The 17,285-nt window shown below is 39.8% G+C and overlaps 3 protein-coding genes across 4 annotated transcripts; 1 reads left to right on the forward strand and 2 right to left on the reverse strand.

Annotated features, from left to right (window-relative positions):
• Positions 1–202: 202 nt before the first annotated feature.
• fgf21 (fibroblast growth factor 21) lies at positions 203–3,935 on the forward strand. Of its 2 annotated transcripts, XM_058062189.1 has the most exons (5): positions 203–347; positions 2,347–2,385; positions 2,455–2,532; positions 3,210–3,313; positions 3,391–3,935. In XM_058062189.1, exons 1-5 carry the CDS (start codon positions 341–343, stop codon positions 3,679–3,681), a joined length of 519 nt encoding a protein of 172 aa, XP_057918172.1. In that variant the 5' UTR covers positions 203–340; the 3' UTR covers positions 3,682–3,935. The 2 variants fall into 2 exon arrangements, with proteins under 2 accessions (XP_057918172.1, XP_057918171.1); XM_058062188.1 differs by lacking the exon at positions 203–347 and having other exon boundaries at positions 1,888–2,385.
• A 2,555-nt stretch (positions 3,936–6,490) lies between these two features.
• LOC131109817 (potassium voltage-gated channel subfamily A member 7-like) lies at positions 6,491–11,760 on the reverse strand. Its single transcript, XM_058062191.1, has 2 exons — positions 10,482–11,760; positions 6,491–7,707 (listed from the first exon to the last, which is right to left on the reverse strand). Exons 1-2 carry the CDS (start codon positions 11,157–11,159, stop codon positions 6,808–6,810), a joined length of 1,578 nt encoding a protein of 525 aa, XP_057918174.1. The 5' UTR covers positions 11,160–11,760; the 3' UTR covers positions 6,491–6,807.
• A 114-nt stretch (positions 11,761–11,874) lies between these two features.
• On the reverse strand, positions 11,875–17,273 carry prdm11 (PR domain containing 11). Its single transcript, XM_058062178.1, has 2 exons — positions 16,232–17,273; positions 11,875–15,748 (listed from the first exon to the last, which is right to left on the reverse strand). Exons 1-2 carry the CDS (start codon positions 16,341–16,343, stop codon positions 13,572–13,574), a joined length of 2,289 nt encoding a protein of 762 aa, XP_057918161.1. The 5' UTR covers positions 16,344–17,273; the 3' UTR covers positions 11,875–13,571.
• Positions 17,274–17,285: the final 12 nt, after the last annotated feature.

Raw genomic sequence — 17,285 nt, forward strand, 5'->3', positions numbered from 1 at the left:
CAGGGAAATAAAATAATTGCTTCCCAAACGGCTCCGAACGACGCGAGCCGGCTCCTGTCGTTCATTTCAAAGATCCGGCTCTTAGAGCTGATTCGTTTGGGAATCACATCACCAGTGAATAAATGTTGCCTTGAGTGAATGGCGTAAGCACGTCGGAGAGTTGAAGTTTGAGTTTTTATTCCTGCCATTAGACACCCTACACCGTGGACTCTAAATTAACATGCTAACTTGTCATAGCACAACTTCTATAACAAAAACGGCCAAAACGTAAAGAAACTTCAGCCAGATGCTTGTGCTAAACAATCAATAATTTCTTTGCCTCAAACATTCCAAACCAGAAATGAAAGGTAAAGGAACAAGACTCCGTGACTCGGCATAATTAAGGACTAACTAACTTGAGGTTGCATTTTTAGTCATCAAAGAGAGGAGTAAATATTTGTGACTTTTTATTGTATACGACGTCAGTATCCAACTTTTTATGACTTAAGTGACGTAACTGCACTCAGCAACTTTAAACACAAAAGTTGTCAACAAGCGTCATTGCATTTACACTTTGTGAAGCTTTAAAACAGTCATCAAATTATTTAAATGTTCAATTAAAAACATTATACATATGCTTCTAAATAGTTAAACACGCCAATAAGTAATTAAAAACATTACAAAATTAATGGGTATTAATAAGTTCAATATAATAATGTAACATAATATTTTCTCAATTGAATTAACAATTTCATATATATATTTCACATTTTAATTATTTTTTATTTATTTGCCTATTTGGGCTTGAAGAAAATGCACATTTCCTGTATGGAGTGCAATGTTGACAACTTCCTGACATAATTATTATTGAAAGCAATTGTGTTGCGCCCTCTACTGGCAGAGACACATCCTTCATCTGTACAAGTAAAAAAAACTGTATTTTCAGGTTCATTCATTCATTCATTTTCTACCGGGTCACAAGGGTCGCGGGGGTTTGCTGGAGCCGATCCCAGCTGTCTTCGGGCGAGAGGCGGGGTACACCCTGGACTGGTGGCCAGCCAATCACAGGGCACATATAGACAAACAACCATTCACACTCACATTCATACCTATGGACAATTTGGAGTGGCCAATTAACCTAGCATGTTTTTGGAATGTGGGAGGAAACCGGAGAAAACCCACACATGCACGAAGAGAACATGCAAACTCCACACAGAGATGGCCGAGGGTGGAATTGAACTCGGGTCTCCTAGCTGTGAGGCCTGGGCGCTAACCACTCGTCAGCCATGCAGCCCAGACATCAGAGAAAGATTTTTAAATCTGTTGTCGAAATGACGTTTGTTCAAAGTATAACACAACAACCATGTCACTTGATGTTAGTTAGCTCAGGCTTTCAGTATCGTTTTCAGGTCAGATTAAACATGGAAAGTGCATCAGCACGCAAACGTGTCGCAATCGCAGAAAGGACCCTTTAAGAAGAATGCAACAAGGTGATGCTCTTCCAAGAAAGAGCATTTTCCAAGCACGCTCTCTAGTCATTGCACAGCTGCACTCACGTAAACACGTCGCCTACTTCTTCCTCTGGCTATTTCTCTTAAACAAACACCCATCCAAGTAAGATAAACGCGCTTCAAATCAAAACAGAGCGGGTCATCAGAGGTTTGTGTCTTCGGATGACGCAGTGTGTGTTGTGCAATTGCTGAAGTAAAAGAGAGAAAACACATTTTGGTGGTTTCAGGTACGTTTTTCTTTAATTAAACCATGACTGAGCATTTTTAATGATAAAAAGTCAAAATGAGGCGCTTAATTCATTCAGATGAAAGAAACAAGAGTCGGTCCATCAAGACAAACTGATATAGTATTACACTTCATTATATTCATTATTTGTTACAGTAAAGTCAGTATTCCCAATTCATTAATGGTTTGTAGACTTTGTGGATGATAACACCGGGAAGTTATAGATGTCCGCAGCTCTATAAAAACAAGGAAGAAGTCCATATATAGTAGCAGGAGTTCCGCTCTGCATTAAATCCGGCTTTTGAAGGTGACTCATGAACGAGGACACTCCTTCTCATGCAGGCGCCTTTAAAACGGCACCACATCTTTGGAATTAACAGAAAACAACTTTCTTTACTGGAGCTTTAAAATTCCTAGTAGTATTGTAGAGTAGTATTGCAGATTTTGTCTTTTTTTTTATTACTATTGTTTTCATTGGGAACTATTTGAGTCTTCTTTCAGAATTACGCCAAATTGTCTAAATGTTTTGGTTAGCAAAGAAGAATTTTTCCTTTTTGTCCATTTTTCTCCTCATAATCCTGCTTCCTGTGTCTCTATCGTTCTATATTGCTGACTCCAACCCACTTTTAGCCTTTAACAATCAAGTCAGAGAGGGACATCTTTACACAGGTACTTCATATTTGATATTAGTGTCAAATATAAATATATATACAGAATATTTGGTTTTATCCTTTGCAGAAAACCACAGACGAGGGATGTATCTACAGATGACCCAGGATGGGAAAGTATCCGGAAGTGATGTCCAGACGCCTTATAGTGAGTGTTTTGGGTTTTTTGGGGGGTGATGTAATCCATCTAATCTAATCCATTATGATTATTACTATGTTTAATCATGTACTGTAGAACATTTGTTGTCATTATAAGCAAATGTGCCCAATTGTGAAAAAGGGGCAAAATGGGCACAAAATATCCCTGCAGGCATAAAGAAGTTAACCAATATATAATGAAATTACATTAAATAAATAAAACTAAAATAAAACATAAGTACTCACTATTTGATGACACCCGAGGGAACAGGAAAATTATACTACAGATGCCCCAGGATGGGGGAGTACTACTAAGAGCATTAACTTCCATTTCCTAGTTTATGGTTATCATTGTACTTGTGGAGTTAATTAATGGAGTTAATGTGATGTCGTCCCTGCAGGCATCAAGAAGTTAACCAATATATAATGAAATTACATTAAATAAATAAAACTAAAATAAAACATAAATACTAACTATTTGATGACACCTGAGGGAACAGGAAAATGATACTACAGATAACCCAACATGGGAGAGTACTACTAAGAGCATTAACTTCCATTTCCTAGTTTATGGTTATCATTGTACTTGTGGAGTTAATTCATGGAGTTAATGTGATGTCACACATGATGATGTTTTCGAACTCCACATTTGACGTCAAGCCCTAAGTGTCCATATTGTGCATCCAGGTTTGCTTCAGTTGCAGTCAGTACAACCAGGTCACATTGCCATCAAAGGTCGGAGGTCATCCCTGTTTTTATGTACAGACAGCCGGGGCTCTCTGAGAGGGCAGGTAAGTTAAAAAGGGGAGGAGCATCCTGAGGTCTGGATTGTGTCTTTTAGCATCTGTCGTGTTGTTTCCCACATCAGATACACTTCTCCGAGGACGATTGCACCTTCCAAGAGCTACTCCTGGCGGATGGATACACCCGTTTCCTATCCTCACACCACGGATGTCCTGTGTCACTGGCGTCCCGGCGTTCCCCGGATCAACACGCCATCCCCTTCACAAGATTCTTGCCACTCAAGGATACCCTTCCATTGGAGGCTGCATCCGAGGAACCTCCAAAAGCAGAGACGTACTTCAATGTGGACTCTGATGACCCTCTTGGAATGGGTCAGAATTCCATGCTCAGTCCTCATTTCTCAGTGGACAAGTGACGAAGGAAAGAAAGTGAATAGGACACATTTACAGGTTAATTTATTTAATTAAGTTAAGTGAACTGCATTTTAAACTATATTTTCAAGGTTATTTTATTTTATATATAATATTTTATTTTATTTATTTAATATGTCTATTTATAATTGCTAAAGACAATGATTACTAGTAGTCAGTTTTTATTTTTATTTCTTGTGAACGTGTGGTTGATTCTGAGCAATAAGGTTATGCTTGTATATTTGGGGTACTTTGTCAGACTGGAAAACATTTGAATGGAAATAAACAATATTTTTAATTATGTTTTTTTATTTTTTGTGTTAAGTCTACCTTCAGAATGACGTCACTGCTGAACGCACCGTATTTAGCAGCTGTATTGAGCTGCCCCCTAGTGGACAGTTAGAATAGGACCTACTGACATGAAAAAAAGGTGATATTTAAAAGAGATTAAACGTGCTGGCTTCATTAGTTACAATCATGTAACCACCAGAATGAGGGTGGTTTTTGCCCTTTCCTTGAAGCCATCTTTATATTTAACCATCCAGACCTTGCACTTGTAGTACTACTTTGTAGTAGTGTGTATGTTTGTGTAGAAGCCATTAGGCCACCTTTGACATAAACTAGTACACGTCTTCCATGGCTCATCACTCTCATGTTGCGGAAAGTAAAGTGTATAAGTGTTCCAGGACATGTGTGCTAAAACAGCTCCCAGTATGATGTAACACAGATGATTAGATCATTAAATGACTAATAATCACTACAACTATATAGAAAATTAATAAAATATAGCATTTATTCAGGATAGTCAGGTTTCAGGTTCTCATTCAATGTTGCATTACTGTGTGATGAAGGTTACATGAACATGAACTTGACATTCTTCACATTTGAACTTTGAAAGAATGCAGAGTTGCTTTAGAAGAGACCTCAATGTGTTTGCAACGAGAGAACGCCTTACTGTTTCCTGTTACAAAATATGCAAAGTAACAAATTAAGACGTCATAGTGTCTGAACACACACACATAACATACTTTCTCAAAATCAAGTCACTTAGTGTTAAAAAAAATGTTTTAAATCATTGACAGTATCTCATACCTCACATTTCAGCAACCATATTATTGAATATGGGGGCAATATTATAGAAATGAAATAGTAGTCAGTGAGTAGTCAGTGTACAGCTTGTATAGCAGTATAGATTTGCTCACTGAGAAGGAGTGAACACAGCCATCATTGCCAAAATAACAAGAGAGTACAAAGATTGTGTATTGCCTACAATCAAGCACGGCGGTGGTACGTGTTGTCAAGGTCTGGGGCTGTATGACATGAATTCCAACCTGTATTATGACTTTCCAAAGCACAACATAAGAATCTGGGCTGCATGGCAGTTTTCCAACATGCTCATGAGCCCAAACACACCTCCAAGATGATTAAATGGGCTTTCACTTGTCCCTTCCGAGGCAGTAAAAGCCACTCTTAGCATATTCACTTATTGATGTAGCAGCATCAGGAGCAACTGGGGGTTCAGTATCCTGCATGAGGATACTTCGACATGCTCAAGGACACACATGTTCCAACACAACATGTCAGATAGGGGCCAAGCTGACTGATCACCACAACGTGATGAATGGATTCGATGGCGGGGGAGGATGCCGGACCGACGTAGGAGATCCAAACGTGTCGTGAGGGTGTGCTGGGAATGACTGACAGAATCTCCCGTTCTCTCACCTGCAGCAGAGCTTTGCCTGCATCCCAGGGGAGCACCGAGGTATTGAGTCCAAATGGACCATATTCCGTGCCTCCATTGCTGAGGCTGCCGATTGGGGCTACGGCTGTATAAGGTGATCGGTGCCAACCTGAAGGAGTCCAATCCAGCATGGATGGCTTGAGGGACTCCCGAAGCAGCTGACAGGTACTGGAACACTTTCGCTCGGTCTCCAAGAGGTTCTGGCAAACCGTCCGACATCTCAGAAAGGGGAAGCAGTGCCCAGTCCACACTGTTTACAGCCATTATCTGCCATCACCATCATATGCTATCACCTCGTACTTCGGTACGGGACAAAAATTACAAAATTAAAAAAAACAACAAAAAACAACCTCAAAATAAAATAAAATAAAATAAAATAAAATAAAATAAAATGAAATGAAATGAAATGAAATGAAATGAAATGAAATGAAATGAAATGAAATGAAATGAAATGAAATGAAATAAAATAAAATAAAATAATAAATTATATTACAAAGGCAAGAAGAACAAATGTAACATTGTCATGCAAATGTAATGTTACTGATTGTAAAAGTACCAGATGGAGCTATATATATCATTATATTGACAGTTACTATGGTACCCATTATGTCATTGTATGGTACAGTAAACCTCGGATATATCGGACTCGGATATATCGGAAATTCGCTCACAACGGACAGATAAAAAAGAACCGATTTTTCTGTAATGCATTTCCAATAAAAATTCATTGCATATATCGGATTATTTATAACGGATTTCGCCTATTTCGGACAAAATCTCCAGTCCCGTTCCAATGCATTTCCATTAAATTTCCCTCGCATATATCGGATGGCCGCATCGTGGCGCTCCGATTCGCCGAATCGTGACAGGCCGCTATACGACGTCATTTGCAGCGTTTGCAGCGTTGCCTGCGTGTCCAGGTACATTGGAAACATAGTCAAGGAAGTGCCTTTTTATAACGGATAAAATCCGATTTACGCATATACCGGATATATATATTATATATATATATATATATATATATATATATATATATATATATATATATATATATGGGAACAATTGAATCCGATATATCTGAGGTTTACTGTAATATCACCTCGTACTTCAATACGTCACAAGAAAAGTAAAAAAATATAAAAAAAAGAAAAACAAAAAAAATGTTAACTATATTAGGAAAGCAGGAAGTAAACAAATTACCATTACCATAATTATTGAAATAACTGGCAGGACTAAATGCTGAAATTCCTGTTTTCCCTCCCCAGTGCAGGCAGTACTCCATGCGGGACTGCATGTTGATATATGAGAAGCTTACTCACGTTTGTGAATTACTGTACAAATCTTCAAAATATTCTACAAAACATTCAGCATCATGTCGGTAATCCTCCTTTTACACCTGGGTGACAAGTGGTTCCCTTAAAAGACTATTTCCTCCTAATTCAGAGTTCTGTTCCATGTTCGGTTTACTCAGAGTACCATTCAAATTGTTATAGGTCCCTCCTATAGCATAATAATCACCCTCAGGATCCAGGTTCTCCTCTTGTATTTCCTCCCCCTCCTCGTCCTCGTCTTCCCACTGTGAGTTTGTGATATTTGCATAGCGGCTTCGATCCTCACACTCCGTTTCACGGTGGTAGAAGTAGCTAAAATTGGAGACTATGACCGGCACCGGCAGGGAAATGGTAAGCACACCAGCTATGGCGCACATGGAGCCCACCAATTTCCCCCACACTGTCACTGGGTACATATCGCCGTAGCCCACTGTTGTCATGGTGACCACAGCCCACCAAAAGGCATGCGGTATGCTGACAAAGGCCGTGTCGTTGTGGTCGGCCTCTGCAAAGTAGATGGCGCTGGAGAAGATGATGACGCCGATGAACAGGAAGAAAATGAGAAGGCCCAACTCACGCATGCTTGCCCTCAGCGTCTGACCCAGAATCTGAAGGCCTTTGGAGTGACGGGACAGCTTGAAGATCCTGAAGACCCTCACAAGTCGGATGACTCTGATGATGGCCAAGGAAGTGGTTGGACTGGCCTCGTTGTCCCGAGCTAGCTCTGTTCCCAGAGTGACAAAATATGGCAAGATGGCGCTGAAGTCGATGATGTTCATGACATCCTTGAAGAAGTGGATCTTGCTGGGACAGCAAGCAAAACGCATGATGAGCTCAAAAGAGAACCAGCAGATACACACAGTCTCCACCAAGAAGAAGGGGTCTTGGAAAACACTTGGGGGTGAAGGCATGTTCTCGGACGTGTTCTTTGCTTGGCTGCCATCCTTGTAGAAATTCTGCTGAGATGGCGGAGACACCACAAAGAAAACTTGTCAGTCATACTTAGAAAAAACACGTATGCGAGTTTCTGTGCATCCATTCTGTGACGGTTGACTCGAGTGAATCAGATGAGCCTGTGATCGTGTAAATGGAAATGACTGACAACTTTAAAAAGAACGTTTTTTTTCATAATTATAGTAGGATTACCATTGCAACAAGACATCATCAGTAGGAAATTCATTCATTTTATAGAACTTCTGGGTCAAAAATGTGTATTTTTAATGCTAGCATTTGGATAAAGTTTGACATGAGCGCTGATAAATATACAAGTAACATTCCTACAGTATATGTATATGTATATTCTATACTCTGATGTTGGCATACTTCCCTTTCAATTGATTGAATTTGAGCTTCTTTTAGTTGTTTTGTAAATATCATGTGATTTGGGCTTCGTGTGCATGGTTGGGTGTGTTTCCTGTGATTTCCAAGTGTCCCTGAATGCAGCTGCAACTTGTGCGCCAGGAGTTATGAACATGAATGCACATTTCTTAAAAAACAAACAAAAAAAGCTCAGTACTGATCGTAGTATGCTCCTAGTTTTAATCCTGCTTGTTGAGTGTGTGTGTCCATAACTTTAAAATAACCACTCCCCCCTTCTTAATAGTATCGGAAATACAAAAAATATATACAACCAACAACAAAGCCTTAATTCCGGGTGAATATCCACTCGCTGTGACAACAGTTTTTCACCGCAGAGTCATATGAGGATAAATTGGAACAACAATATACATAAAATATTCAAGATGAAACATTCTTAATGCGCAAAATAATAATTCAAACTTACTTGTTTGTTAGTATGATACACAGAACAACTTGACGCTGCGTCTTCTTCCTGTTCTCGTCCTCTCGCGCTGTGACGCATTCAGGTGCACTCGTAATTTTGAATTAAAAAGACAATTTGACACAACAATCATTGACCCCCACATAATCCTCCATTTTGTTTATTTTTTGTACGGATGAAATGAATGCGGCACATATTAGCTAGCTATTTTTACTGTTTCCTCGACCTCATGCTACTAGATGAGCTCCTACCGAAAAAGCTAAAATTAAACTTGTAAGTATAAAGTGTTTTGGAGGGATACTATTTTCTCGGTATTCTGATAACCTACATAACTCCAGTGTGTTGTTCACCATCTCATTGGCTGTCACTTTTGGCAGCCATCATAAACCAGTTGACATTTACCACGTCACATTTCAATCATAGTTGCCTCAATCTCTCTTTCAGTCCACCTGTCTCTCTATTTTACACATCATTTCACGTGTCATTCAAACTGGGTAGTTGGAATTCAGATTTAGGGCTTAAAGTCATACACTAAAGATGTTTGTTATGTTAAATAGAACTTTTAAGCACTGTTTGTTTTTGTCTCAATGAGGGTTGTAGGTCAGTGAGTGTTTATCACTGAAGGTGGCTATCTGGCTTACAGTAAGTGTTGATCACCTTACAGGGCTCTCCTCATACTAAATATAACCTTGTGAGATGTCTTAAGAGAAATGGGAGAGTGTTTCACTGTACCACTTCCCATCAATCTCATCGCGTCCACATTCATCACCCCTTCAGTGGATCTTGGACTGGACTAAGTTACAGTACTTTCCTGGCAGCGTACGAAGGCAGGCTAGCAATGCGTTAACATGACCCGATGCATTCTACTCATCCTGTGAGACCTTTTAGTGTCCTGTTCTAAGCCGTCCGAAGACTTTGGCAGAGTGTCTGCTCACTGTGTGTATGTGTGACCTTTTCCCTGCACACCTAACCTCATCTCCTTGAGATGCATTCAAGCCTCAACTGTCTTCTCCTTCATGTATTCATGCGTATTAAAAGTAGCAAGGGTTAGTCCATGTACAACTTGTCCCGTTGTCGCTATTTTCCTCTCCACACGAAGGAGTAAGTTATCAGCTTTCCCATATAGACGCAATAAGTTACAAACTTTTGTGAATGATGGACAAAATTCCACCCCAAAAGGTGCAGTTTTCCTTAAAATGCACTTTAGTACATATATAAACATATAGCAACACATATAAGTATAAAAGTACAAGTATACAAATATAAAATAAGATGAGTGAAGGGACAATTGTGATGTTTAGTTGAGTTGTCCTGCCTTAAGGTCAGACATTATTAGACATATTTTGTCCCCTTTTATGCGCATTATAACGAGAGAAAACAAGTTAATATGAGCGAGCTAACAATACACATCATTGGGACTTACTCAATGACTGTAAGGATTGCGAATGATGGGCAAAATTCCCCCCCAAAAGGTGCAGTTTTCCTTTAAATGCACTTTAGTACATACATAAACATATTGCAACAAATATAAGTATAAAAGTACAAGTATACAAATATAAAATAATATGAGTGAAGGGAGAATTGTGATGTTTAGTTGAGTTGTCCTGCCTTAAGGTCAGACATTATTAGACATATTTCTTTCCCTTTTATGCGCATTATAACGAGAGAAAACAAGTTAATATGAGCTAGCTAACAATGCACGTCATTGGGACTTACTCAATGACCGTAAGGATTGTGAATGATGGGCAAAATTCCCCCAAAAGGTGCAGTTTTCCTTTAAATGCACTTTAGTACATAATAAACATATTGCAACAAGTATAAGTATAAAAGTACAAATATATAAGTATAAAATAAGATGAGTGAAGGGAAAATTGTGATGTTTAGTTGAGTTGTCCTGCCTTAAGGTCAGACATTATTAGACATGGCATGCACCCCACTCCCACACAAACATACCTCTGGCATCTCCTTCTCAATGCGGAAATCCGGCAATGTCTCCAGGCAGAAGATGAGAATGGACACCACTATGACCATCACGCTGATGATGGCAATGATACGAGCGGCAGATGAAGACTCCGGGTGTTCAAACAACATCCACAGTCTCTTCTGCATTTCATTTGAGGGCAAAGGCTTCTCTTCTTCTTTGGAAAAACCTTCATCCTCTTTAAAGCGGCTCATGATGTCCTCCCCTAGCTCGTAGAACATCAGCTCATCCATGAAGATGTCCAAGGGGATGTTGGTGGGCCTACGGAGCCTCCCACCCGATTGGTAAAAGTAGAGTATTGCGTCAAAGCAGGCCCGATTTCGGTCCAAGAAGACTTCATTCCGCATCGGGTCAAAGTAGCGTGACCTTCTTCGTGGGTCGGCGAGCATGGAGTCAGGAAACTGAGCTAAGGTGCGAAGTTGGGTTTCGTAGCGCATCCCTGATACGTTAATGACCAGTCTTTCACTCAATGCCGACCCCCTCCTCCATACTGCCTTGCATCTCTTCTTCTCTTTTTCATTCGTGTTAATCTCCGTCTTGCCTTTTTCCTCAATGTTCAGTTGGTTCTTCATCTTTTTATCTTTTTCTGCATCGCTCTCTTTCCTTCGGTCTTCTTTTTCCTCTTTGTTCTGGTGGTCGCTTTTGTCCATCCCACGTTAGGGGGCACTACAAAAGGCAATTCTAATGGAATCGGAGGCTGAAAATTGTTTCCACTAATTCATAAACATATTTACCCAGGAATTGTGCTAGCTAGACCAACATACTCATTGCTTGGATATTAAGATGACTACTCACTCAAAACGATCACATTGTTCCTTTAAGCTTGTTCGTCTCGTTCATGTCTGTCTTCACGCCCTTCAAAACGTGTGCTGGTTGTCCTGGATGGACACCCACCGTCAATCTTACTAAACTCTCACCACCAGTGGGCTGCTCAAGGGACCCCCACAATCTTCTGTCGCCTCATGTTTGTCCCTTCCTGGATTTATTTTTTTTGGGAATGCTGAAATTCAATCTCCAACCCCTCCCTGTCCTTTTCTCCCCCGATTTTAGCATGGAGCAGCGCAGCCTCTCGAGTATCACGTCTACACGGGACCCCACTGTGTTGGCTTCACTAACAAGCTGGCTTCTCTGGCTGGGGGGGCCCCCCCGCCCCGCGCCCCCACTGCCCTGCAATGGAATCCCTTCAAGATCCCTGCGGACAACCTGGCAGTTTGTTGGTGCTCGTTTCTGTAGACATCCTTTCAAGATCAACTAAGAGTATCAGGTAATGGAATACTCCAGCGGTTGTAGAAACATGGCGTCTTGTACCATTCAACACCATCAATATCAGTACAAAAAAAATAATCAACTAAAATCCATCATCAAGTATGTAAAAACTAAATCAGGCTATTATTAACCTTTATGGTTTCCTCAATAAATATCGCTGCAATAAATAGAACTCGGCTAGAATACCACTAATATTGTTATTATTAGGAATAGCCGTCATGGGCTAAAATAAGGAAATGCATGCAGACAGTATTTGTTATGACTCAACCTGATACTATGGATTGCAGTCATGACATCATTTTATTCATTAAGTGCTGGTGTGTACACATACCTTTTACCAGGCATTACATTATTATTCATTAGTGGTGAGTACCTATACATTTTATACTGTGTCGCCGGTGAACAATGGCAATTGAAGAGAGAAGGGCAGTGAGGGTTATGGAGCTGAATATAAGCTAAAAATGACAACAGTCACTTTTATTGCAAAAACTCAAGCCTAAGTCAACTAAGTCAAGCCTATTTGAAGTGAAGGGGGCACAAGCTATGTGTAGTTACTTAAAGTATCTATTAAACATAAATAAATCAAACCAAGAATCAATGAAGAAGAAATCCATTGCATCAGATAGATTTGTACTGTTTAGGTTACACATGCACGCCTTCTTCCTATGGAAAGAGTTGAAATGAGAACAAAAATTAAAGAAATGGAGAAAGCCATTTCTCTTTTCACCCACAAATTAAAAAGTATATCTAATATTAACTCCAAATATTAAAGCTCTGATATACTCAAATGTTTGAGTTTATGAACTAAAAAAATGTGGCAACTGATTGCCTCACTTTTTTTGACTTCTGCTAACTTATTCGGGTTTACAGTGTATATACTCTACACTTACATACATATACAGTGTATATACTGTACACATACATATAAATATACACACACATACAGTATAGTGTGTATGTGCATCTGTGTTTATACAGACAGTCGCTTGGCATCATGTATTACCACTAGAGGGCCCTCGTGATTCAGCACATATATTGTAGGTGGAAAAAAAATATCTGCCAACAATTGCTGCATTCAAGCACAGGGGGGGAAAAAACATATTGCAAACCAGGCTGCTACATTTTATCTTCTATAGTCCATGAACATAAATGGATGGATGTTGCTAAAAGATGCTTAAAATGGCTAAGTAATAATACCCATGATGATTAGGATAGAACCACACCACTCAATTATATGTATCAAGGGGATATCAGGGCTCTACATTAAAAACAAAAATTACTTGCCCATGGGGAATCCTTGAGGTGAGAACTACTTGCCCGAACTTGCCCCATGTAAAATGAAAAGACTGCCATAATGATATCATCTCATTTTTGTGGCATCACATGAGAATCTCAAATAAAGATGAAATTATTATCATTTCTTGTGGTTGTTTTCCTACATAGATCACGACGTTGCATGGGAATCTGGATTGTCAAGAGACTTCTAGGCACTTGATAAATAAAAGTACATTCATGATTAAATAAACATTGTGCTTATTAAATAATAAATGACAATACAAGTTATTGGGTAAACGTTCTTTTCTATTGCAACCTGAGTCAGATCAAACTAACAGCTTTAATCTCTGACATTAGGTAAAATAAACATCACATGATCTTAAGTTGTGCATGGTGATTATATTCAGAAAAAGAAAGACTTAGAAAACACTTTGTGGTCTTATTAGACTAGAAAAATAGAACCGAAAAAGTCCACAAACTGAGCCACAAACTGGAACATAAAGAATAACAATTAAAACATATCATGAATCATTTTCAGAGTCTGATGAGGATTCTGCTTCCCCATAAACGTATCGTCTTCTCCTTTTACCCCCTGTCAACCACATGTCAAATGATAGGCTGGCATCAAAAGCATGAAGGGAAGGTCCCTCAATGGCAATGAAAAGAAGCCTTCTCAGCATCTCTGTGGTGAGTGAAGCCCTCCAGTCAGACTTGACTCTCTTCATGAAGGAGAAGCCTCTCTCACAGACTGAAGTTGAGAGAGGCAGAACAAGGATGATCTCTACTAGGATCAAGATGTTTGGAAAGCGATCCTTGTGCACAGAAAATAATTCCTTCCACACAACTTTCATCCCCTGATGCCTTGCTTGTATCCTGAGCAAATAGTTTTTAAGATCAATCCATTCATGGTACCTCAACTGGTTGACATCACATCCCAGATTTTGTAGCAAGCCATTGAAATGGTCACACAGACTCTCAATTTCGTGATCTCCAAAAGTAGCCAACTGCTGGCGATCCATGACTAGGGGCCATTCCGCAGGGTCTAATACCTTTGCATGTTGGAGGATATGCCCTTTGTCAATGTCATCCATGCGACTGGAGATGTGTGCTCTCACACTGTCAATAATAGCCGCCTTGATGTCATGAAAGTGGTTGTTGACATCATAATGTTGGAGTTCTACTCCTTCAAACTTTCCATCCTGATTTACAGATTCCAGAAACCTTTGCACATATTCTCCTGGTCTATGCTGGAGAGCGATCAAAGACAGGAGAGCATTTTCTGTACACTGGAGTGCCATCGACAGCGTCAAGTCATCCTTCTGATATTGTTGGCTTAGAATGGATAGCACTTCCAGAACATCTGACAGAAAGTGGCAGAAATAAACTCCTTTGTAGTTCCTGAGCAATTGCAATACTGAGTTAGCTCGTCCAATGCCATCTGCTGTGGTTGTCCGTCCCTGGACAATATGTTCAAAGTGGGCTACCAGTGGTTTATAACTTGCCAGCAAGATCTTGAGTGCCTTATGATGGTGAGGCATCCACCTTGCACCATCCAAGTTGGAGGGTTTTGGCATACTGTGATCCATTGCTGCAGCTATAAGCTTGATTTCTCTGAGTTGTTTTGGGGAGAAGTGGTACTGTTTATAGATATGAATGAGGACGTCCTTGACCTTCTTGAACATCTCATTGTCTTGTATAGCTCTGAGGACAGCCAACTCAAGCCTATGCGCTACACAATGAATTGGGATGAGCCAAGGTATGTCGGCCTTCAGTAAAGCTGCAACACCATTTCTGCACCCAATCATCACAGCAGCTCCATCTGAACCAAAGCCCACCAGCTTGTCTTTCCAGTCCATCAAGTTGTATCTGTCAAAAGCCCCTTCAATTGACTGCAGGATACCTTGGGCATTCCCATTGTTCACCTCTTCAATTGACAGGAATTGGCTGACTGGTTCCCCATCCAGAATGTACCTGATGTAGACAAGTTCCTGTTCAACTGTCGACTTATCCGTGGAGCCATCAGCCAGTACAGATATGACACGCGCGTTCTGGATGTTTTGAAGTTGGGGTTTCTTTAAGGTTTCAAAGATGAAGGGTATGAATCTTCGGCAAGCATTATCTGAGGTGTAATGTTTGGGGATGTCCAGCCCGTTCTTCTTCTGGAGATCAAGCAGATGTTGATACTCAACAAAAGGTTTTTCTTTCTGAGCAACATAGTAAGCAGTGTTAAAGAGCTTCATAATCTTTTCTTTCCTTTCAAGAAGACATTGACGTACTGCATCTACCATTGGCCCCTCATCACAGTGGTTCTGCTCCCAGTCACGATCAATACATTTCAGATGGGCTTTGTTTGTGGCATGTGATTGAAGTGTGCCAATACGAAATGTTGAACAACCCTTGTACATGACAGAAGACTTGTCTGCCGTTTCCTTGAAGCGTTTACAAACTGTACAAGACATTTTGTTGGTTTCTGATGAATAATCCAGCCATGGAAAGTCTTTTAGCCAATGCTGCTGAAATTTCCTTTTTCTTGTTTTTTCATATTTCTGAGAAGAGCTGAAACTCTTGCTGGTACTGGCACATGGCTCAGCCTCTGAATATGTGGATTGAACATCATCACTGACTTTAACTTTGTCTCCTCCACATAAAGGTTGCACATCTAAACTGGTCACATCTGTCTGTGCACATCTGTCTTGATCTGTAAAGATACATCACCTTTATAAGCCCAGGCTGATATTAAATTAATTATCATTTATCAGTGTTTAATATATTTAGCATCAATATATGCTGATAATTCATCAGATAATAGTTCTGACGCATTGTATTTGGAGGAATGTTTGAAAAATAGTGGAGATGTATGTTAACATGGCATGCCGTACTACTTTACACATCATAGTTCTAGTAAGCAGTGATATATGATTATAAGTTGTGCACCACAATGAAACATTATAGCATTATAACATGAATAGACACATTTGTGTACTAGTAAAGTGTTTTTTTAATCCAGAAAAAATGCTCAATGGTCAAATAATAATTTGTGAAGCAAAGGTGAGAAAAATCCACAGAGAAATGGAAGCGCTAGATTTTGTAGCTTGTGCAAAATCAGCACTTGGTATTGGATCTAATGGGTGGTGTTTCATTGTGACCACTTCAAATTGTCACAGCAATGTGATTCACTCACCAGTGCCATCATTTGATTTGCTGCCGCTACAAAAATACTTCTTTAGGAGGCACTGTTTCATCGCTTTTTGGGGTTTTCCTTCAGAAGTAGACGGTGTCGGCAGTGACGCCATGATGGATGTTGTCGTAGTCAAACGATCGCTGATTGGTTGATCGCGAACAACGGGTGTGGGTAAAACGCGGACTGTGGATTACGGACCGCGGTCTAAATAAACGATTCTGATTGGTCCATTGCAAGGATTGCTTTGCAAATCGGAATCGGAATTACGCAGTCCGTGTTTTACCAACACCCAACAAGAAGCGCTTAAAAAAACTCTTGGCAGTACGGCATGCCAAAATGCACTTGCCCGACGGGAATATTAATGATTGGATTTACTTGCCCGAATTTTGTTTTAACTTGCCCCGGGCCATCGGTACATCGTTATTGTCGAGCCCTGGATATATATATATATATATATATATTGTGATGCCGTTATATTTAAATACTGCATGTCATTGTAAATTAGCCCCACTTATCAGATTCTTATGGTTGCAAGTAAAGGAGGCATCCGGTGTTTGTAAGTGGATATCACATACTTTACCTCACCATTCTCAAATATCATGACACAATTTCAGACGACCTTAAAAATGATACATCAGCATAACGTGCCATGTCCTCAGTTTTCAGGCGCTAAATGGCTAAAATGTGTCAATGGCTTAAAAAAAAAAAAAAAGGATGCGGGCGTCAGTCTATTACAAGCTTCTTGGAAATGTTGTCATCCAAATACTTTGGACAGTACAATTCCATGTGTCATATCACATCAAGTCAGATGACATCAATCGCACTGCACAGACAGCCATGGAGACGGCTTAGTAGGAAAGGTATAGAAATCTAACAACCAAAGAGGCTATGTGCACTACTACATTTTTTATTATGATTTGGAGTGCAAAGCAAAATATGGTAATTGACTAACTAGTATATGCAACAGAACCAATGTTGTAGCAGTGGTAAGGAGCAAAGTGCTCGACTTTGTAACATTTTCAAGCGCATGCAAATTCTGTCATGATACTTCAAA

This window comes from Doryrhamphus excisus, chromosome 22 (genome assembly GCF_030265055.1).
Source record: "Doryrhamphus excisus isolate RoL2022-K1 chromosome 22, RoL_Dexc_1.0, whole genome shotgun sequence".
NCBI classification, from domain to species: Eukaryota; Metazoa; Chordata; class Actinopteri; order Syngnathiformes; family Syngnathidae; genus Doryrhamphus; species Doryrhamphus excisus.